Below are 24,720 nucleotides of genomic sequence, written 5' to 3'. Positions count from 1 at the left end.
CTGAGGTAAGTTGTGCAGCCTGAACTACTGTGAGCTGTTTTATTGAGTGTCCTTTTAGCAAAATGCTCTTAACTTGAGTTACCTTACCTTAACGTAGGCCACGATCTTCAGTGATATGGTGGCCAGGTAGAGAGAGTTCATGGCAAAGTCCATCAGGTTCCACCAGTCATGGATGTACTCTGTGAATCCCCCGTCCCACATCTCCTTAATCTCCGCCCAGATGAACCCTGAAACACACACACTGATGGTTATTTACATGCACACAGAGTCATGCATGTATGAGCGCATTAATGTCACCCATCAGTGCTTTCTGTTTGCCTGCTTCCTGCTCTGTGACCAAACTTTTGTTGGATATTTTCTTTTGGCAGCAGCCTCCGGCGCTGAGCGCGGAGCCAACACATTTGTTCTGTACCACTGAGTTTAGACAAAGTCAGGTTTTATTCTGAATAATTCACAAGTCATTTTACATTTCATCTCTTCCCCCTACAATATCTGCTCCTCTGAGTTTCTGGAATAATGAGGAGACAAGTAACACATGTGATTAAAGGTTAAACAATCTGACGTACACCATAAACCCCTGTTTGGATGGATGGCTTTTTTCATCAGTGTCTGACCAAGCGCCGTTTTTGGACAACTTTGGAGTGAAACCAGCTTGGTTGTGGCAGTATAATACGTCACTGAATGACGTCAGTTTGAAATGCTGCTCGTTAGGATGTAAGATAAGGCGCTGGAAAGTCCAGCTGGTGGATGGGTCCAACAAACCCAGGACTTTCACCCGGGAGCCTGGTGTTCGTTTCCTGTATAAATGTAGAGCCAAACCATGGTGTTTTTTTCTAAACCTAACTATGTGCTTTTGTTGACGTCTCTGCGTTGGTTGTGGTGTCCCAGAACGTCAACAGCAGATGCAGAAGGATGCATAATATGTAGACGGGCAAGGACGTTGACAAAGCAGCGATATGTGACGACTTACTATGGGAACAAGATGATTAGAGGCGACAATGTTACGATCAACAACAGCATCTTTTGAGACTTTGCTCAAATTTTCTTTTTCTAGTTTATTACTGTTACTAATCATCTTATAAATTAAACTAGTCCATACCCATTGGTAGCTTTGTCACCTTCTACCTATGCCAATCCTCAATGCCTATGTGCAGTTTCACATAGATTGACCACGTCAGTGAGTAGAAAAACGTGGGACAGACAGAATGACTGAAGGACAGAATGACACACTGACAGTTTCCGTGATTATGTACAGCATACCATACCATGACTTAGTCATACTAAAAATTAGAAAACAACACCAACATTGGTCCACAGGGGGAGCCACAGCGATCGGTCGCATTTTAGCCATTTTTAAGCATTTTTCTGTTGTTATAGCGCCACCCAGTTGCCAGTTAGAGTTAAATTTCTCCAGTCACCTTGAGGCGTCCTGTTCTACATATCTACCAAGTTTAGTAAAAATCAATATGGCGGTTAGGCCTAGATAAGAAATGAGCTCTCTAGTGCCCCCATTTTGTTTGATGGGGTCAATAATGGAGGGGTCCCCTCAGATTATGTGTGGTCATATGCCTACAAAGTTGCGTGGTGATGGGTGAAACCCTTGAGATGTTATACACCTTTATGTGATGAGCCACGCCCTCCGCAATATTCATTGCCTTATAGAAGCTCAGTTTTAGTAAGTTTTCCAACTTTTGCCAAGAGGGAACTTTAGATATTGGTCCCTAGATTATGTTCACCCAGTTTCATGCAGATCGGTCAAACTTCCTAGGAAGAGATCAATTTGAAGTGTTTTTCAAAAAATTCAAAATGGTGGAAAATCTATATAAGCTGAAGTTATGGGTTCTTGAGGCAAATGTGTTCCTCATGAGGAGAGGCATCTCTGTGCAAAGTTTCATGTCTCTACGACATACGGGGCATGAGATATGCACATTCAAATTTTGTAATTTCAATCGGTTGCTATAGCGCCCCCCTTTGGCCAATTGATGTAATATTGCTTCATTCACATCCTCCCATGACCCTCTACCACTGTGCCAAATTTCACATGGATTGACCAAGTCAGTGAGGAGAAAAATGTGGAACAGAGACACAGTCAGAGTTTTTGTCATTATGTAGTTAAGATGATGCTGTGCAACATCATCTCAGACAAATTATGTTCATATCCAACATGTGTTTCAATTAACCTTTTCATTCACGTGTTTCGGACAACTACATAAATTAATTCTTAAGCAATAAAGCGACATCTTGATATAGAACAAATGAGGGAACAATACATGCTCTAATTTTTATCTTGAACAATAACCAGCTGATGATCTTTTTCTGTATCAAAAGCTTTTTGTAGTCGAGTGTTTCAAAGAGAGGAAGAGGAGAGAGCGGAAGAGACGACCCAGGAGAACAGATGGTTTTGTATTTTTCCAAGTGATTATGGTTATGATTTGGAAATCATCGGTGTCAGTTCTGAGAGAGAATATGGAGATGCAATCACTCATTTTCACACCCACCCACCCTCCAACACACACACACACACACACACACACACACACACACACAACTCCCTCCTCCACACACTCACAAGCATCCCACCACACACACCCACATACCAACACACACACACACACACACTTGTACATACACACTCAGAGTCCTCTTGTTGATTAGCAATCAAAGTTAAAAAAAAAAAAAAAACAACAAAACAGATAAGAAGTTTTTTTTCCACATACGTTTTAAATCTGGTTGTTTTTTACTGTCTGGAAGAGACGTTTCTTCACCAGAGAGCGGCTGCTCGAGTCTTTAGTGCAGTGATACGCAACTTACAGCCCTCTGCCCAAAGGTGGCCCAAAATAGGGTGCTGGGTGGCCCTCGAAACCATTTTCTAATGCCCTTACACCGCCATGTGGCAACTGACAACTGCCTACCCACAAGATCCATCCATCCATTTTCAACCGCTTATCCGAGGCTGGGTCGCAGGGACTGTGGGCTGAGCAAAGTAGATGAGTGAGATGCTGCTCTCATCAGCAACACTTTCCAGCTCCTCCTGGGGGACCCCAAGGCGTTCCCAGGCCAGATGAGATATATAATCCCTCCAGCGTGTTCTGGGTCTGCCCCGGGGCCTCCTACCAGTGGGACGTGGCCGGAACACCTCTAACAGGAGGCGCCCAGGAGGATCCTGATCAGATGCCCGAACCACCTCAACTGACTCCTTTCGACACGAAGGAGCAGCAGCTCTACTCCGAGCTCTTCTCCCTATCTCTAAGGCCTGAAAGAGGCGTACGCCACTCCTCACGCAAAAGTTGACAGACTTGATGGGAGAAACTTCGGCCCATGCTCATGTTTCAGGAAACTGGTGACGCAGATGGTGAGGTGGAGGCCTGATTGTTGACACGCACTTGCCAGTTTTGGCTTTTGTCTGTATGTACATTTTTAGTACGGATCCTACACTTTGTTTTCTTAATAAGACCCCAGGACTGTTTACCTTCATACAGTCCCTTTTTTCCTTGAACAGCAAATATGGGTTTAGGCAACGAAAGCATGTTTGGCTCTACAGTCTTACGAGAAGCAAACACTGGCCTCATGGGGTCAAAGCTGGTGGCTGTTGGACCCATCCCCCCCCACTCGGACTTCTTCCCTCTTTACTTTTCTTGATGTCTCGCTGCATTTCCTCCTGACACTGCTGGGTGCCGGCCGCGTATCATGCCAACGTGAAAGGATAGCTTTTTCCGTCGGTGTCTGACGCTGGAAGTCACTGACCAAGTGCTGGTATTCGAGGACTTCGAGGTCAGACCAGGTTGTATGAGCAGCTACAAGTACCTCGGCGTGCAAATCATAGATGACCTGACTTGATCCACACACACACACCACCATGCTGGTGAGGAAAGCGCGGCAACACCTGCACCATCATTTAAAATCTGCTCAGCGCTGCATTAAACTTTCTACAGGGCGCCAACTGTGTCTGTGCTCTGCGGCTGTGTCACTGCCTGGTTTGGAAACTGCTCCTTTCAGGACAAGGAAGCATTAAAGAGGGTGATAAGGTGCGCCGAGCGTATAATGGGGACCACTCTGCCCTCCCTCGGGGATATCTGCACCAAAGCAGACCGGATCATTAAAGACTCACACCACTCTGATCATGGTCTGTTCCGGTGGCTACCTTCTGGCAGACATATCTGCTGCCTCAGAGCAAGAACTGAGAGACTGAGAAAGAGTTTCCACAAACCATATGGGTTATAAACTCCTAACAGTCTGCACACTGTCTTGAAAAGATAAGCCCTGCTGGTGTTGTCGCACACATATTTGCAGAGTTTTATTTGAATCATGTAGATTTTACTGAGAGAGATTTTCCGACTGGAGCTCTTTACTTTACCTTGTGTATTCATTACAATTTAAGCTAATTTTACCAGCACATTTTCAGCAGCTTATAAAATCTTAGTTCTGGTTCTTTACCTTCTTAGTAGTGCATTGCACCATACATCAGCTTTTAGGTATGTTTCTGTTGTTTGCCAGCAGATGAAGCGACATGAAGACACGTTTACGCCAAAGTCAATACATAGCGATGGACTGTATTCCCTTGTGGTGATTTCTGTCACGTTTTCTCCTCTCCGTTGTCCTGCTTTTTCTCTCTGTGCTGTTAAACTGTTTTTAAAGTATAAAGTTGAGCATAGTTTCAAATGTCAATACTCTGAATAATCTATAACCAGAGTTTTCTACTTACACTGCAATAATCTCAAACACTTAGCAGTGTGGTACTTGAGACCGGCCTTGGGCTTGAAAAGGCTTATTGAGGGCCTCGCATTTTTTTCTTGATCTCAGACAAAAAGGACTTGGGATTTTATTTCATAGCCACTCAAAACCACAACTGTGAGGATATTACTAGAGTGCCTGTGTGAGAAAGAGTGTTGATTAAAGATGGTATAAGAACACAAAAGAAAATCCTCTTTTAAGTGACGTTGAACGTGGCATAGTTGTTGGTGCCAGACGGGCACACAACCATCTCTAGGGTTTACAGAGGATGGTCCCAAAAAGACAAAATATCCAGTGAGCCAAAATGCCTTGTTGATGCCAGAGGTCAGAGGTCAGAGGAGAATGACCAGACTGGTTCAAGATGATAGAAAGGCAACAGGAAGTCAAATAACCACTGGTTACAACCAAGGTCTGCAGAAGACCATCTCTGAAGCAACAACACCTTGTCCAACCTTGAAGCAGATGGGCTACAGCAGCAGAAGACCACACCAGGTGCCACTCCTGTCAGCTAACAACAGGAAACTGAGGCTACAATTCACACAGGCTCACCAAAACTGGACAATAGAAGATTGGAAAAACGTTGCCTGGTCTGATGAGTCTGGATTTCTGCTGCCACATTCAGATGGTAGGGTCAGAATTTGGCGTCATGGATCCATCCTGCCTTGTATCAACGGTTCAGGCTGCTGCTGGTGGTGTAATGGTGTGGGGGAGATTTTAATTTTTTAATATCTGTTTATACATGTTGACCTTAGCACCCTGTATGTTGGGTAATATTCCCGACACTCAGAAAAAAATGATGTTCTGCAGTGTTGTGCAGGTCAGTAATGCATCTTCAAAGGTATTTCCCCGATTCTACAGATGTCTCCTGTCTGAACGGGAAAAATAAAATCCAGTGAGGAAGAAGAGCAGAGCGGAGCAACACAGTCTGTGGGTTTAAACTCTGCTGTTGCCCCGGGGCAAACAGAAGACATCTGTCTGATCACAAAAACCCCTTTGAAGATGCAACTCACTGCTGTATAACAGTGAAAAAATGTTTTGTGTGAGCAATGCTATGTTACTGAATCACAGAGACAGTCTGACATCACATCCAGATGCTTTCAGCAGCTACAGCTGATCTGTGATGGACAGCAGCAGTCGGAAAATTCACAGCCAACCCTGTGATTAACGGACGACCAGCTCTACCTCCTCAGAGAAGAGACAACTCATTTAAAGAAGCAGAAAACAGACCAGATTGCAATCACAGGTTACACTTTGAGGATAGTTATACACCAACGTGTCTGACAATGATTCAAAGCAACAACCTTAAGCATCCAGAACTGTAGCGCTCCTACAGTTCCCAGGATGCCTTGGAAATAGAAGCAGAAGGAGAGAAGAAAAAACTAGAATTAGTGCCTTTGTTGCCCAAATTACAGTTACAGTTTACATCCATGAGAGGCAAGGCGATTTTTGTTTTGTTTGTCTCCTAGGGTCTGGGATGTTATCTCCTACATAGGAGATGAACTTAAGGCAGATTTATACTTGTTCCTCTGCAGTTACATCTCCAAAACACTAGTTGTCGGTGGAAAACACACATTAAACACACATTAAACATGGCTTCATAGATACAGTCTCAAACACAAGTACACAAATCAGCTTCACTATAACTCGCAGCATTCACAGACAAACACTTGTCTTTATCTGGACACATTTTCCCCACAAATACAACATGCTAAAGCTATTAGCACAAGCCTATGGCATTTTACATTGTATAAATTAGCTTGGTGGCTAGCGGACTTTTCCTCTACTCATATGAAGCCAGGGACAACAGCAACATTTAACAAAGGTAACGTTACAAAATTCGGCTCCATTACAGCTCACAAGGTTCACTGACAAAACAACTAAACACGGGGCGTTGGTGGCTTAGTGGTAGAGCAGGCGCCCCGTGTACAAGGCTGTTGCCGCAGCGGCCCAGGTTCGACTCCAGCCTGAGACCCTTTGCTGCATGTCTCTCCTTCTCTCTCTCTCTCCCCCTTTCACACTTCATTATCCTAACTATTAAAGGCAAAAAATGCCCCCAAAAATATCTTTAAAAAAACAACAACAAAAAAAACAACTAAACACGTTTTCCAAACAAATATAACATGCTAACGTTATTAGCACAAGCCTATGGCATTTTACATTGTATGAATTAGCCTAGTGGCTAGCAGACTTTTCCTCTACTCATATGAAGCCAGGGACAACAGCAACATTTAACAAAGGTAACGTTACAAAATTCAGCTCCATTACAACTCACAAGGTTCACTGACAAAATAACTAAACACGTTTTCCAAACAAATACAACATGCTAACGTTATTAGCACAAGCCTATGGCATTTTACATTGTATATATTAGCCTGGTGGCTAGCGGACTTTTCCTCTACTCATATGAAGCCAGGATAAATCACACACAAGACTTAAAATGCTATTTTTGTGGAGGCTTTATTGTCTTCACAATTTATTGTTTCTTATCTGTGAAATTAAAGTAAATAAAAGTTTTGTTTCCACTGAGGGAAATGGTTTCAGCTTACAGAAATAGACAGGAGGTCTGCGTCACTGCGACGTGTAGTTACATTTCTGGGGAGGTGCATGTAAAGCCACGGCATAGGGTACGGCGTAGGCTCTGCGTTGATGCAGAAGTATAAATCCTGCTTTAGGTTTTGGTCAACATTGCCTGCACCTTTTACCTTTTACCACTCTGGGCCTCCGTAGGGTATTTTAATCTTGATTTACGGTAGTCTCATAAAACCTTAATTTGATTTTATCTAGTAATTTTAAATATCTTATTAGTTTCACAGGAGACTGAAAATGCATTTAGTTTCTGTACATACCCAGCACCCATGGGAGGATCATCCACTCGACGATGGTGGGTGGAGGTCCCTGCATGTGCAGGTTGGTGCGGGCGATGTGCTGCGAGGCCAGCAGCAGGAGGAAGAGGAAAGTCAGGTAGGACGCCGTGTGACAGATGAATTTGATGAAAGGCTTCTTGATGAAGCGTCCCAGAGAGCTCTTTGGAGCCAACAGGTAGATCTGAAGAGGGAGACACAGGAGTTGAAACAGGGACGGGGACGGAGAGGAGAAAGGAGGGAGGAGAAGAGAGCAAAGGAGGACAGAGGATGAAAGGAGGAGATTAGGGAGAAGAGAGACGAGGGAAGATCATAAGAAGGCGATGAAGATCGAGAGAAAGATTAACAGGTTTGTCCTTAAATGATCCATAATTACATCCCTTTGAGGTACAAAACAAAATGACACCGACTGAAGAGGCAGGAGGAGAAGAAACAGCACAGAGGGTTTAATAAGAAACCTAATGCTGCGTGTGTACTCCAGCTTTTTTCACTTCTGTTCGAACCGTGAAGCAGAGAGAACGAGATAGATTGTACATAAGTTTGATTGTGTTGATGCTCAGCCACCCATCACCTTGCATTGTTGGAAAGCTGTTATTGTTATTGCCAGCATTATTGCTGTTATGATGCTTGTTTACTGCTTGTTCTGCTCATCTACTCGCTCCTGGCAACCTCGACTTAATCTGAGTCATGCCAGCGAGGCTTTAAATGGAAATGAATAACAGAGAGACGGAAAGAAAGAGAAGGAGAGAGTTGTTTTTACATTATTAAGACAATATTAACTTAATCACATTAAGGGAATTCTCTGATTATTGACTGTAACCACTTTAAGTGAATTATCTGACTCTTATTAACAATACAGTCAGAGTAAACATAACTTAATGAACACCTGATTTCTTTGTCTTGTCTTGTGCTCTATTTAGTCTGCTTCATTTTGGTATATCAGGTCCTTGAACGCACCACAAGAGAGGCAAAACAGCGGGAAAAGAGGGAAAACTGTAACTCTGATCTCGGAGTAATCACTAAAGTTTACACTTTCCAAAAAACCAGATGACTTCAAAGGAATATTTCACCCGCAAAATGACATTTGCATCTTGCATACTCGCCCATGTTACTTTGAACATGTTAAGAAAAATTCTGTTTTTGTTGCATGCCTCAACGGTGAACAGAGAATCCAAAAAAGGCAAACAAACTCTGATTGACGCAGTGGTAGACCAGCAACTCCAGTGTTCAGAGAGGTTAAATTATGGTTTCTGTCAAAGGAGTCTGGTGGCTTTGGAAAGAGCAATATAACAGCTTCAGTTTCCCATTGAAAATGTCTATCTGACAGCGAGGTAAAGTGGTAAAATTACTCTAAATATAGCGCACACTTAGAGTGTGTAGGTGATTAAACAAATCCGTCCAGAGCAGTTCACTGCTTAGCTTCTGTGCTGACTTACATCTACTGCAGGTAATACACTGACTACGATAAGTATCAACATATAACTCCACTTCAAAAGATCCAAACTATCCCTTTAAACTTCATATTAGTCTATAAAGAAAATATTTCTGGTGCAAACTTTGTAAGTAATCAGTACAGAAGATCAGAAAATTGTCACTTACTATGGAATGTGTTTAAAGGCATTCATATTTAAAATGTATCCCGAAAATACATCACAAGAAGAAAAAAACAAACATTTCGATGTAGTTCACCTTGATACAATAGATGAATTCAGGTTGTAGGAGGAGGTAAACAATGCGCCAGTGCTGCGGTGGCATCTCACTTGTAAACCCACACAATAACCCTGTGATATATGAAAGGATTTTACTTTGAAATTTGCATTTGCCAAGAAACATGTCCAGGAGATCCAGAAGAATGTGTTACTATAGATTGGAAACACAGGCATCAAATGGGATTAAAAGAAAGGGTATAGTTTTAACAGACCCCCTGTTAGGTGGTATTCTCTCGTGTTTACTGGCTGAAATTCAGCTTTTAAACACATTTCTGATTTTTATTGAATGATGTGTTTCTTCTGCTTACAATCCAAGAAATGATGGATTACAACAACTGCACTTATGTACAACTTTGAGGTACTTGTACTTTGTTCCATTTAATGCTTTTATATGCATACTCTGTAATAATATAATATAATTCTAATCTATTATATAATCAACTAATAAATTATGATACAGTATTATGCACTAAGTTACCCAGTTGTATATAAAGTAGTTGAAATGAGCCCCACATTTAGCAACTGCAACACATCAGTGATGCAGCAGAAGATAGCAACAGACCACTGCTTGAGACCAACAGAAGAAGTTATTTTTTAACGACGGGTTGGGACATTTCCAGCCATGTTTGTTCCAACAGAACCAAGTAATTTTAACAACATATCAGGACATTTCCAGCTGTGTCTGTTACGACAAAACCAGGTATTTTTTATTGACAGGTTGGGACATTTCCAGCCATGTCTGTAGCACCAAAATCTGGTATTTACCAAGGAAACATCAGGACATTTTCCGACATTTCTGGTGCGACAAAACTGGGCAGTTTTTGAAGACACGTTGGGATATTCCCAGTTGTGTTTGTTGCAACTAGACCAGGTATTTTTTTAAATGACATGTCAGGACATGGTACTGGTACTTAGAGTGACATATCGTGACACTTCCAGGCTTGTTTGTTGCGACAAACTTGACAAGTGGGGACATGATCAGCCATGTCTGTAGCACCAAAATCTGGTATTTACCAAGGAAACATCAGGACATTTTCCAACATTTCTGGTGCGACAAAACCGGGAAGTTTTTGGTGACACATTGGGACATTTCCAGCCTTGTTTGTTGTGACAAAACCAGGTATTTTTAAATGACAGGTGGAGACATTTCCAGACGTGTCTGTAACACAAAAACCATTTTTTAAAAATGAAACACCAGGACATTTCTGGTGTGACAAAACCGGGCACTTTTTGATGACACGCTGGGACATTCCCAGCTGTGTTTGTTGCAACAAACGGAGTATTTTTTAATGACAGGTTGGGACATTTCCAGCCGTGTCTCTAACACCAAAACCAGGTTGTTGTTTTTTTTGAGACATCAGGATGTACCTAGATATTTCTGGTGTGACAAAACCTGCCATTTTTTATGACATGTTTAGACAACCTCAGCCTTGTTTGCTGCAACAAACCGAGTATGTCTGATAACATGTTGCGACAAGACTGGGTAGTTTTTACCAACACGTTGAGACATTTCCAGCTGTGTTTGTTGTAACAAACCAGGTATTTTTTAATGACAGGTTGGGACATTTCCAGCCGTGTCTGTAACACCAAAACCAAGTATTTTTTAATGAGACATCAGGACATTTTCAGACATTTCGAGTGTGACAATACTGGGCATTTTTTTGATGACATGTCAGGACATTTCCAGCCTTGAAACTGCGTATTCTTTAACAACATGTTGAGACATTTCCAGCTGTGTCTACTATGATAAAACCGGGTACTTTTAGTGACAGGTCACGACACTTCCAGGCTTGTTTGTCGCAACAAACCCGTGGGGACATTTCCAGCTATGTCTGTAGCACCAAAATCTGGTATCTATCAAGGAAATTTTCAGACATTTCTGATGCGACAAAACCGGGAAGTTTTTGATGTAACGTTGGGACATTCACAGCCGTGTTTATTGCAACAAATCAAGTATTTTTTAACAACATGTCAGGACACTTCCAGCCATGTTTGTTGCATCTAGACTAGGTATTTTTTTAACAACATGTAGGGACATTTCTTGCTGTGTCTGTTACAATAAACCAGGTATTTTTAATGAAACACCAGGACATTTCCAGACATTTCTGGTGTGACAAAACTGGGCATTTTATGATGACACGTTGGGACATTCCAAGCCGTGTTTGTTGTGACAATCAGGCACATTTTGACCAGAGGTAGGGACATTTCCAGCAGCGTTTGCTGCAACAAAACCAGGTATTTTTTAACGACAGTTGGAGACATTTCGAACCGTGAGGAACACCAAAACTGGAACACCAAAATTTTTGATGACACACTGGGACATTACCAGCCTTACCTTTGCAAAAAAAAAAAAAGACTTGTTATTTGTGACTAGACTGGGTGTTTTTTAACAACATGTTGGGACATTTCCAGACTTGTTATTTGTGACTAGACTGGGTAGTTTTTAACAACATGTTGGGACATTTCCAGACTTGTTATTTGTTATTTGTAACTAGACTGGGTAGTTTTTAACAACATGTTGGGACATTTCCAGCTGTGTTTGTTGCAACTAGACCGGGTAGTTTTTAACAACATGTTGGGACATTTCCAGACTTGTTATTTGTTATTTGTAACTAGACTGGGTAGTTTTTAACAACATGTTGGGACATTTCCAGACTTGTTATTTGTTATTTGTAACTAGACTGGGTAGTTTTTAACAACATGTTGGGACATTTCCAGACTTGTTATTTGTAACTAGACTGGGTATTTTTTAACAACATGTTGAGACATTTCCAGACTTGTTATTTGTAACTAGACCAGGTATTTTTTAACAACATGTTGGGACATTTCCAGACTTGTTATTTGTAACTAGACTGGGTAGTTTTTAACAACATGTTGGGACATTTCCAGCTGTGCTTGTTGCAACTAGACCGGGTAGTTTTTAACAACATGTTGAGACATTTCCAGACTTGTTATTTGTAACTAGACTGGGTATTTTTTAACAACATGTTGGGACATTTCCAGACTTGTTATTTGTAACTAGACTGGGTAGTTTTTAACAACATGTTGGGACATTTCCAGACTTGTTATTTGTAACTAGACTGGGTATTTTTTAACAACATGTTGGGACATTTCCAGACTTGTTATTTGTAACTAGACCGGGTAGTTTTTAACAACATGTTGAGACATTTCCAGACTTGTTATTTGTAACTAGACCGGGTGTTTTTTAACAACATGTTGGGACATTTCCAGACTTGTTATTTGTAACTAGACTGGGTATTTTTTAACAACATGTTGGGACATTTCCAGACTTGTTATTTGTAACTAGACTGGGTGTTTTTTAACAACATGTTGGGACATTTCCAAACTTGTTATTTGTAACTAGACTGGGTGTTTTTTAACAACATGTTGGGACATTTCCAGACTTGTTATTTGTAACTAGACTGGGTGTTTTTTAACAACATGTTGGGACATTTCCAAACTTGTTATTTGTAACTAGACCGGGTAGTTTTTAACAACATGTTGGGACATTTCCAGACTTGTTATTTGTAACTAGACCAGGTATTTTTTAACAACATGTTGGGACATTTCCAGACTTGTTATTTGTTATTTGTAACTAGACTGGGTATTTTTTAACAACATGTTGAGACATTTCCAAACTTGTTATTTGTAACTAGACCAGGTACATTTTAAGAAGATGTCGGGACATTTCCAGACTTGTTATTTGTAACTAGGCCGGGTATTTTTTAACAACATGTTGGGACATTTCCAGACTTGTTATTTGTTATTTGTAACTAGACTGGGTATTTTTTAATAACATGTTGGGACATTTCCAGACTTGTTATTTGTAACTAGACCGGGTATTTTTTAACAACATGTTGGGACATTTCTAGACTTGTTATTTGTAACTAGACTGGGTATTTTTTAACAACATGTTGGGACATTTCCAGACTTGTTATTTGTAACTAGACTGGGTATTTTTTAATAACATGTTGGGACATTTCCAGACTTGTTATTTGTAACTAGACCGGGTATTTTTTAACAACATGTTGGGACATTTCTAGACTTGTTATTTGTAACTAGACTGGGTATTTTTTAACAACATGTTGGGACATTTCCAGACTTGTTATTTGTAACTAGACCGGGTAGTTTTTAACAACATGTTGGGACATTTCCAGACTTGTTATTTGTAACTAGGCCGGGTATTTTTTAACAACATGTTAGGGAATTTCCGGCCGTGTCTGTTGCGTCTAGACCGGGTATTTTTAATGACATGTTGGTACATTTCCAGCCGTGTTTGTAGCAACCAAACTGAATATTCTAAGCCATAACACAATCTTTTCCTAACTCCAATCAAATTGTTTTTGTGCTTAACCACATGGTCACAACATACAATCGAAATGTAAGGAAACACACAGTTTCAACATATCTGCTACAAATAAAACATATAAATGTAACAAATCCGTGGTACGCAAAAACATACAATGACAACATTTTGTTTATTGCTCAAATATCCGGGTTAAAATGACCTGTGTTAACTCACACAGTGTTCTCCTAATGAGCAGTCTACTAATTTCTATTTCCTCTTTCAAACATCCTCATTGGCGTCTTAAAGACAATAACAACAGTCCCTCTGTTCACTGTTTGTTTTTAGGTCGAGCATTGTTGTCATGCTGCTGTCTCCTAGTAACAGCTCCTCCGGCCAATAAACGAAGAGTTTTGCTTAAATTGCTGCCTGGCAACAAATTTACTTTGAGGAAGAAACAGTAGTTTAGTTGCAGGAGCTTGTTTCCCCCTTCTTCCCTCCATCCCTCATTTCTGTCTTTTCATTTCATGTTTCTTTACTCACTCTTCTTCTGTCTGTCCGTACTCCCCTGCTTTCTTTTATCCTTTATTCTTCTGCTCATTCTCTCTTCCTTTATATCTTTTCTTTTGCTTTACCAATTTTTCTTTACCCCATCTGACCCTTGCTCCTTCTTTTTCTCTTCTTCCTCCCTCCCCTCCACTGATGCCTCCTTTATTTGTTTCCTATTTTCCACTCCTTAGTTGCTTTCTATTTTTCTCATTCATTCCCCCCTCAGCTCTTCTCTTGCTCCCTCCTTTCCTCTCTTTCGTCCTGCCTCCCTTCCTCACACACCTCCGCTCTCCTGTGCGTCTTCCTAAAGTCATTTTCCATACTTTCTCCTTCTTCATCCCTTCCCCCTTTCCTTCCTCACACTCCCACTTACTGCCTCCCTCCTTACCAGTGAGAAAACAGGAAACAGGAGTCCGATGATGAAGCAGGTGACCAGTTTGACGGCCCAGTGTCGTCTCCTCCAGCCCGGGAAGCCGTCGTACCACAGCGTTGCCAGCAGCTGCTGGCAGTTGGGCTGAGCCACAAACTGCAGAGACAGAGAGAAAGAGCAGGAGATGCACGGTTAGGAAACACAACTTAAGCGTAATGTTATTTTTAATGAAGGACAAATGAGCAAAAACACCTGAAACCACAGCGTGACTTTGAAAATCAGTGAGTTTACAGTACTTCCTGCTTTGATGAAAGCTGTTTTAAGTGGCTCATATATCATTCAGAGGTATTTTCTGGGGTATAAAACTGCTGATAAGAAACTGTGTCACCTTCAAAACACAAATTTTAATTCTTGTTTTTAGTGGAGCTGAACTGTGCACAGCTTTTCCTTCGTACTGCCTTTCTCCTGACGGCTCATTGGTGTTTGTTTGATAGCTTGTGTCTTCAGGATGACGCCATCTGCACGTTGATGGTCTTCAGACTGAAATGTTCACTTTTCCCTTAATTTTTTTTCTATTGTAACAGCTCGTGCAAACGAAATAAACAGATCCTGCTTTGCATCTTCTAATTCTTTGCACAAACCTCTTTAAATTGCTTATTTGCACATTATAAAGTAGACGACACTAAAAAACACTTGTGCTGAGGCTGCACTATTCTAAATGTGTTTGCTAAATTTGTGTTTTCTTTTCTAGTTTTTCTTTTCCCCTAAACTTTGGAATAGTTTTGCCTCTCACTATTTCAGTAGATTCATTTTTTAGATTTCATTTGTTGACATTTTCTGCTTTTATTCACATTTTTTACCAAGACGTCACTGCGTTTCCTGCGGGGATAGTGTCACGAAGAGCGATTGTTGATATTGCTGCGTTTTCTGCCGCGATAATGCCACCAAATGTAGTTGTTTTTTAGCGAGCAAATGCTGCATTTCCTGCCTGGGATAGTGCTTTGAAAAGCATTTAGTATTTACCAAGACATCAATACATTGTCTGCTGGGATACTGCAATAAAAGGGTTGTATTTTATCGAGCCTTTAGGCCCGTTTCCACTGCAGGAACTTTGGGGTCGTTGGGCCGTTGGGCCGTTGGGCCGTTGGTGCGTCCCCGAAGGACAGAGTTCCGGAACTTTTACAGGGGCTAAACAAGTCCCTGCCTTGGGGTAGGTACTCAGAACGGCCCCGAAAGACTCCTGGCTGGGGCTTGGGGTTTACTTGGTGCTGATTGGATATACTCAAAGCGGGATGTGACGTCAACAGAAAGTGACAAAATCTTTGCTGCGTCGCCCCGGTCAAAATGGTTGCGAAACGATTACGTCACATCCAGAGCCTGTAACTTTACAGGAACCTTCCTCGTACTCCGCTCTCTCAGTGGAGACACGTGCCAGCAAATTCCAGTATTTCAAGCCCAAACATGCTCTTTCCCGAGCCATAACCAAGTGCTTATTGTGCCTCTACCTAACCACACGTGCATAAAATCATGTAAACAACGTAAACATCTGAGTAGCTCTTCATTTATCTCTGATCAAATCTTCTAAGACATCTATCATTCCTTTAAACACTCCACAATGAGCCTCAAACAGGTAAATCTGTCCGAGCGTTATCGCCCTCTGTGAGCTGCGACGATAAACCAAAGGTTACTTCCTGCCCTGACACAAGTGTAGCTGCTCTGTTGTTCAGGTCGCTTCCATTTACATCTCATTACAGCTCATCCTCTAATACAGCTGGCATTACACCAGAGGCTGTTTGTCCCCGTCAGCCCTTCAGCTGCCCTCTGAGTCACCACCAAGCAGCTGACTCCTTTCTTTTTATCTCCTTTTCCTCTTTCCATTGTGTGCTTCCATGTCTTTCTTCCATCCCTCCTTTCTTCTCTCTCCACAGCTCTGTACCATTTCATCTCTTCAGCTCTCTCGCCAAGCCTTTCTGTCTTTCCTCTTCCTTTCCCGTCCTTTCTTCCGTCTTTTCTCATTATTTCTGAGTGATTAGTCTGCACTTGGATTGTAGAGTCTCATACTCTAAAAAGACTTAGGAGACAGCAGGTTATCTGTCACTCTGAGCGTGTGTGTGTGTGTGTGTGTGTGTGTGTGTGTGTGAGAGAGTATATAAAAAAGTGTGTTTTCCTATTAAACAAACAGCCTGTTTAATAAATGAGTGAAGCAAACATCCAGCTCAGTTCGGCACATCCACCTTCACACAAGGACACACGACTGAACATTTAGCTAAAAGCTAAAAAAGAGGCAAACTGCCAGAAACACTCAGGTCGGCACCCGCAGCCGTCAATCACTCGCTGCTCGGCTGCCGTCTCCGAGAGATGAACATTTGGTGGCGGCTGCAGATTTTTCCACACTTCCTTGTTTTCGTATAAGTGTGAGCTTGTTTCATAAATAATTGGTCCTGGCACATTTTGTTTGGACAGTCCATGACTGATAGCACCGCGTGGTGATACTACATGTCACAAGTGGTGCTGATCCCGTGGCGAGCCATGGTTTTACGGCCAATGCAACCATGTCACGTGCAAGATATCGGCCACTGTGGTATGATTAGGGTTAGGGAAAGATCAGAGTTATGGCAAACAATTTATGGATAAAAATTTACCGCTTTTATGACACTGTCAGTGTTCAAAGGATCAAAATACAGACGCAGAAGAACCACAAATATTGATCTTTTTTCAACAGTATTCAACATGTTCTTCTTCCTTGTCAAAACCTGCTGCCTACATTACCCACAATTCAACTCAGTGTGAGAAATAAACATGATTTTACAACCTGGTGTCACTCTTAAGTTGGCAAATACCTGCGCTCGGGTGACTTTGGGCGTCAGATGCAAAAAAGCCGTCTTTTCAAGTCAGCATGCTACATGGCCGGTCGCCATTATTGTTTAACATGTTATACATTTCATGTACAGTTTCTGCTTGGTTGATTCATACTGTCTTTTTTTAAAATATACTTACAGTGTTATTGTGCAACCAAAGCATGTGGTCAGGTTTAGAAAAAAACATCATGATGCAGCTCAACATTGACAAGGGAGTCGAACACTGGCCTCCTGGGTGAAAGTCCGATGTTGTTGAACCCATCCACCCTATATGGACTTTCCAGGTCTTTAAATTTTTTTGTAGAACAGTTAGGGGGTGATCATACAGAAATGATACGCTAGAGACGCGGACGCTTCAAAGACGCTTGAAACGCTTATTCAATGAGCGTTAACTACTGGCGTCTGACGCTCAAAAATGTGAAAATATTTGGACTTTTCGGCATCTACGGCGCGCGTCTAAAAAGAAACGCTACAAAAACGGTCGTCTAAAAAGACGCTTGAACGCCGGTCAGACGCGCTGTATCATAGGAAAACAATGGTTTTGCTGGCGTCGCGTTTCTGGCGTTTCATCTCGGTGTGATCGCTCCCTTAGTTCTAACCGAGCAATTGGACTGGACAGGAGACATTCTGTATATCAGCACGGCTATGATCATATCCAACCGAATCACAGCTGTGCTGATATACAGTATGACAGCCTGACCTCGAGTGTGATACTGCTTAGTGCTGGGCAAAGCAGTTTTTTGGATGTTACTGAATCGCTAGAATCAGTTCATTAAAGAGATTCATTCAAAAGATTCGTTCACCAAATCGTTCAGTGCTTGGTGGGAGGAGCCCTGACTGTGTACTTGACTTCTGGCTACATTAGCCGTTAGCTTGGAGAAAACGGTCCCCATGAAAGTGTATCGCTGAGAGGAAATGATTTGAATCACTCACCAAGTGATTTGTTCACCGAGTGATTTGTTCACCGAGTGATTCGTTCACCGAGTGATTTGTTCACTGAGTGATTTGTTCACTGAGTGATTCGTTCACCGAATGATTTGTTCACTTAGTGATTCGTTCACCGAGTGATTCGTTCACTGAGTGATTCGTTCACTGAGTGATTCGTTCACTGAGTGATTTGTTCACCGAGTGATTAGTTCACCGAATGATTTGTTCACCGAGTGATTTGTTCACCGAGTGATTCGTTCACTGAGTGATTCGTTCACCAAGTGATTAGATCATCAAGTGATTTGTTCACTGAGTGATTCATTCACTGAGTGATTCGTTCACCGAGTGATTCGTCACACGGTAGGCAGTCCCTCCCTGCACCCTGGCTGCCTCGTGAGTAATTCATCGCTCGCACGAACCGAAGTTCGCCAGTTCCACTCCTGGCCTGCACGCTCACTGCTGAGCTCAACTGAACTGAGAAATGAACGAATCAGTTCTGGAAGTGATTCAGTTCAGTACGTTCACTCAGCAGATTAGTTCTTTTGAACGATTTGTTCGCGAACGACACAACACCAATACTGCTTTATTGTTGTGGCTGTGGCGTTACTAACTGACATCGCCCGACAGCTTATCATACCACCACGAAAAGATGCTTGTCTTTTGTTGGTATCTGATGCGGAAATCATGGACAAATCAGCAGATATTTGACGACTTTGGTCAAAACAGAAGCGCTCGCCATCAAACTGTGCTGAAGATCATCTCTGCTGATATATAGCACGACCTCGAGCGTGATATTACTTCATCATTTTTACTCTTGTTTTGTCTGTTTAACTAACTCTTTTTGCAGTTTTTTAATTTCACTCTCACTGCTGTTATAGCTTTTAAATATATTTTATATTGCCTCAAATTGCTTAATGGCACAAGGTCTGCAACCGAAAACACACTTTGATCTCCTGCATAGAGGCGTGACACGTGACGCTCTCATCTCTGACCACCTTCACTCAGCCTGACAGTCGTCCTGTGTGGATGTAACACACAGAGATGTAAGACTCACCACAGCCAGTCACCGGACCAACGGTGCAGACACACTGTGTGATAATAACGGTGACACTGCAGGTTTACTGCACGCTGCATGTGTGACATGTGTGTGTGTGTGTGTGTGTGTGTGTTATTTGTGCGACCTAATAAATGAGAGGCAGTGTGTTTATCTCTTCAGCACGGGAGGGTTTTATACTCTCACTTTAATCATCTCAATGTCGCCTCACACCTGCGATAACCAACAACCTGACGGAGCAACAGCGGATATGACCTTAATACACACACACACACACACACACACACACACACAGATAAATCTGTCATGTACTCCGTCAGCTGCCGAGCAAGTTGTTCACCCTCATATCTGGTTATGTGTTGCATGTAAATGTGTGTATACATGTGTTATTGTGTGTGTGTGTGTGTGTGTGTGTGTGACAGACAGAGGGGGAGGATATTGGATAACGAGAGGATTTAATTATATAGATGAAATGATAGAAGCAGAAAGAAGGAGAAAAGAGGAGGAGACAGATAACGTGTTGGAAGTCAAACCAAGGTGGCTGCTCCTCCTTCCTCCTCCTCTTCCTCACTGTGCAACTGCCAAGCGTCTTCTTCCTCTTTTTGTTTTCCATCCCTCTACTTTTTTCTCTCTTGTCCGTTTTCTCCTCCTCATACCCTTTTCATTCTCACTGCACCTCCTCTTTTTTTGCCCTTTCTCCCTCCCACTCCTTCCTCTCATCTCCTCTTCCTCTTTTTGTCTCCTACATCATCCATCCTTCCTCTCTGCCTCCTTTTAATCTCTCCTGTTTTCTTGCATTTCTTCTCCTCCATCCATCTTCTTCTCCTCCTACCTTCCTCTTCTGTTGTCCTCCTCATCCTCTTTTCTTTCTCTCCAGTCACATATTCTCCTCATCCTGTTTTCCTTTTGCCCTTTCTCCTTCCCACTCCTTCCTCTCATCCCCTTCTTCTCCTCTTTCTTCCTCTCCTCTGAACCATTTCATTTCCCTGACTTTGTTTTTAGCCTCCTCCTCTTTCTTCACTCCTTTTAATCTCTCCTGCTTGTCGCACATTTCTTCTCCTCTATCCGTTGTCTTCACCTCCTCACCTCCTCTTCTGTTCGCCTTTCTCCTCCTCATCTCCTCCTCTGTCTTTCCTATAATAACCATCTTCATTCTCAGTCCTCCTCCCCCCCCCCCATTTTTCTCCTTCTCCTCCCTCCTTTCTTTTCACTTCCCATTTTCACTCTCCTCCCATTTTTGTTGTTGTCTTACATCATCCTATTTTTGTCTCCTTCACTCCTTCTCTCTTCTCCTCTTCTCCTCTGAACAATTTAATTTCCTGCACCTCTAATTTCTGTTTAGGCTTTACTCCTCCTCTTCTTCCCTCTGGTCTCCTTCTTCATTTCCACCTCCTTCTTTTGCATTTGCTCTCTCCTCTTGCATTCCTTCTCCATCTGTCTTCTTCACCTCCTCACTTCCTCTTCTGTACTCCTTTCTCCCCCTCATCCCCATTTACATCTCCTCTTTCCCTTTCTCTTTCCTCTTGTCTTCCCATCTTCGTCCTCCTCTTTTTTGTCTTCTACATCACCCTATTTTTGTCTCATCCCCTTCTTCTCCCCTCTCCTCCTCTCCTCTGAACCATTTTAATTTCCTTCACCTCCTCATCTTCCTTGTTTCCTCCTTCTTTTACATCCTCTCTCTCCTCCTCTTTCTCTCCTGTTTCCTTGCATTTCTTCTCTTCACCTCCTCACTTTCTTTTCCTAATCTTCCTCTTCCCTTCCTCCCTGTCTCTCTCCATCCGTCTCTCAGCTCCAGTTTGGTTTCCTGTTGCTATGGCAGCAGTATGCTAATGAGCGAGTTGATCTCTGGGCTCCACTAAACTACAGCAGCCTGCTCCTTCCTGTCCTTCTTTTTCCTGCTTCAGCCTTGGTTGCACTGTCAGTCGGTGAACATCCTCGTCACAGTTTATCGCTCAGACAAAAACACTATGCGTTGACGTAACAGCTCCGGTCAAAACAGCTCAGCGACCAATCAGAGAGCCAGATCAGACCGGGACAGAGAACAAACCCCCCCCTGTGGGATCAGATCTCAGACGTAATACTGCTTTTTTTTTTTTTTTTAGGCTACGTTGTCAAAGTGAGACATCCTGAGTGCCACATAAATAGATTATTAAAGTGACCAGCTTAAATTACATAAGACATGAGTGAGAGCTGCAGTGGTGAGGTGTGTTTCATCATCGGCCAGCAGCAGCGAGAGTATTTAGAGAAGTGTAAGGTGTGTATCCAGAAACTGACCCGGACGATGAGGCGATATCTGCAGCTATAGCTACATTAGAGTTGGCGCACAGATGGGCGACACACAGAAGAGAAAACTTGAATAAATGTGCAGAAACATGTTTTAAAAATGCTCCCAGATGGAGCAGGAGCGCTCATAAAATGGTCTGAGGGAGAAAATTATGTAATGAATATGTTACAGTAAAGTCACATTGTGAACATGTTCACACAACAGATTCTCACTTTGACCTCGTCACACATCGACATTTGGTCATGGACTTTCCACGTCCAGATACGATGTGAAAAGTACCCAGAGTGCGAGGAAATTTAAAGGGAAATTTTGGTTTATTTCAACCTGTCTCCTATCGTCCTAAATTTGTTTCAAGTGACTAGTGACGTAAAAATAATAGTTAGCATGTTAGCCGTTAGCCTAGATACAGCCGGGGCGCATAGTAGCATCAGACCTGTTAAACGTAAGTGAACGGGCAACCTTCAAGTGCAAAGTTAGTCCACTAAACAAGCTTTTTTTCCACAAAGACCGCCTCATATCGTTAGGATAAATGTCAGAGAACATATAGAAAACGACATGTAAACGTGTTGTCTTAACTTACCGGTGTGCTGCCATGTTTGTTTACCATTTAGCTCTGCTTTCCAAAGCGCGGATGAAATATATCTCGCGAGCTCTAGATAAAGCCCAGCTGGATACTACTCCAGGTGGAGGTGTCTCGTCCTCAGTCACATCCAGACCTTGAAAATAAGGCTGCAACCGGTCCCATTCCTTGCAACAGAGGCATTCCTCTTCTGTGGGCACTGGGGCACAGCATTCACAGGTACACCACCAATCTCCAGAGCTATGCAGCCTTGCAGCAGCCATTCCTCCTCTCTCGTCCTCTACCTGTTGCGCCTCTCTCTCTCTAAGGGCGGCCATCAAACTCTGCAAAATCAAATTCCTCCTCCACAAAGTTGAAATCTGGCAAAAAGTCAGCCATTATTCTATAAATCTTTCATAAAATAAATGAATGAACTTTTCAGGCTACTGTCCGGTTCTGCCTTCCAGCTGTTGCTGCTTGTTCTCGCAAGATTTCAGGCACGGTATGAGATCGCTGCTTGTTCTCGCGATATCTCGGCTGCGCTTTGGAAAGCAGAGCTAAATGGTAAACAAACATGGCAGCACACCGGTAAGGTAAGACAACACGTTTACATGTCATTTTCTATATGTTCTCTGACATTTATCCTAACGATATGAGGCGGTCTTTGTGGAAAAAAAACTTGTTTAGTGGACTAACTTTGCACTTGAAGGTTGCCCGTTCACTTACGTTTAACAGGTCTGACGCTACTATGCGCCCCGGCTGTATCTAGGCTAACGGCTGACATGCTAACTATTATTTCTATGTCACTAGTCACTTGAAACAAATTCAGGATGATAGGAGATGGGTTGAAATAAACCGAAATTTCCCTTTAACGTTTACATACAGTGTCTCAACACCACAAATGAACACCGCTCTCCTTGGTGAAAGTTGGTGTTTGTTGGACCCATCCACCACCACTCCTACCTGCCCTACTCGGACTTTTGCAACCTTTGCTTTCGTTCTTGTCCCGCTGTGTTTTCCCCTGATGCTGCTGGCCGCCATGAAACTATTGTGGCAGCCTGTGCGTATCATACCAACATTAAAGGACGGCTTTTTCTGCTGCCACATTCAGATGGTAGGGTCAGAATTTGGTGTCATGGATCCATCCTGCCTTGTATCAACGCTTCAGGCTGCTGCTGGTGGTGTAATGGTGTGGGGGAGATTTTCTTAGCACCAACTGAGCATGGTTTAAACACCACAGGGTTTCCCTGGGTTTTTCCAAGACCTGTGGCGGGGGGCATCTTAACAGCTGTACTTTTAGATACAGTCCCCCCCTCTATTAAATATGAAAGGAGGCCCCCACATGCTTGAGCTTCACAATGCTGACTTGTATAATCAGAACAGACATGTCCTGTGATTTTCAGCCTTCTATGATTATATTTACCCTTTACAGCAGGCACATCCTGACAGCTGAGAATATCACTGTCAGGTATTGTCCCCCCTCTATTAAATATGAAAGGAGGCTAAAAGTCACAGGACATGTCTGTTCTGATGACACAAGTCAGCGGTCCTGAAATGTGTCTTTCTCTTCTATAATAAACATTCTACATCTCGGAGGTGACGTCTTTCTACATACGGGCTTCCTTCACCTTTCAAACGGGGCAGAGCTCCATGGGAAACAGTAGGACCGAATGCGACCGAATGCACGCTGCTGCAGCATCGCTTTGGGTTGTGAGCACGCATGACGCACCTCTATTGTTGCTGACCGTGTCCATCCCTTTATGACCACAGTGTACCCATCTTCTGATGGCTACTTCCAGCAGGATAACGCACCATGTCACAAAGCTCACATCATCTCAAACATGACAATGAGTTCACTGTACTCCAGTGGCCTCCACAGTCACCAGATCTCAGTCCAATAGAGCACCTTTGGGATGTGGTGGAACGGGAGATTCTCATCATGGATGTGCAGCTGACAAATCTACAGCAACTGTGTGATGTTATCATGTCAATATGGACCAAAGTCTCTGAGGAATGTTTCCAGCACCTTGTTGAATCTGTGACACCAAGAATTAAAAAGGGAGTCCACCCTGGTACTATCAAGGTGTTCCTAATAATGTGGCCGGTGAGTGTATCTATCTATATATTATTTTGTCTTCTGTCTGGTCTGGTTTTAATGTATATAAAGAAAAACTCTTTTTATTTAGTATTTATTTGCAGATTAATCGTGTCTAAACTGACACCAGCTCCCAAACAAGGATGGTTGCTGTGATGTAATTCAGAGGCATAACTGATGAGTACTTGTGACATCAAACCCCTGGTCCTCCCTGTGTCTATTTCTATCTGCATGTGTCTCCGTCCATTCAGATTCTGTCTTCTCTCTCTTGCTCTCTTCATGCACTTCATTTTTCCCTTGAACACTAGAAAAGCACCACTGCACCACCAAGATAAATTCCCAGCCTGTCTCAAATTGATTACCACGGTCTGTCCCCCCTCTCTTTCCAACAGGCCAGGTCAGTGATGTGAAAACTGCAGAGGACAAAGTCTTAAACTT

General features: G+C 42.6%; 1 protein-coding gene across 1 annotated transcript in view; it reads right to left on the bottom strand.

Moving 5' to 3' along the window:
* trpc5a (transient receptor potential cation channel, subfamily C, member 5a) overlaps positions 1-24,720 on the bottom strand; it is a 233,634-nt gene that overhangs the window by 44,183 nt on the left and 164,731 nt on the right. Inside the window, exons 9-11 of the mRNA XM_033609364.2 lie at positions 14,524-14,661; positions 7,578-7,776; positions 88-227 (exon numbers count right to left, since the gene is read on the bottom strand). Of these exons, the coding sequence (XP_033465255.1) occupies positions 88-227; positions 7,578-7,776; positions 14,524-14,661 (477 nt within the window). The remainder of the gene's footprint in view (positions 1-87; positions 228-7,577; positions 7,777-14,523; positions 14,662-24,720) is intronic.

The sequence above is a fragment of the Epinephelus lanceolatus genome, chromosome 22 (genome assembly GCF_041903045.1).
Source record: "Epinephelus lanceolatus isolate andai-2023 chromosome 22, ASM4190304v1, whole genome shotgun sequence".
NCBI classification, from domain to species: Eukaryota; Metazoa; Chordata; class Actinopteri; order Perciformes; family Serranidae; genus Epinephelus; species Epinephelus lanceolatus.
This window is presented reverse-complemented; position numbering and strand designations above follow the sequence as displayed.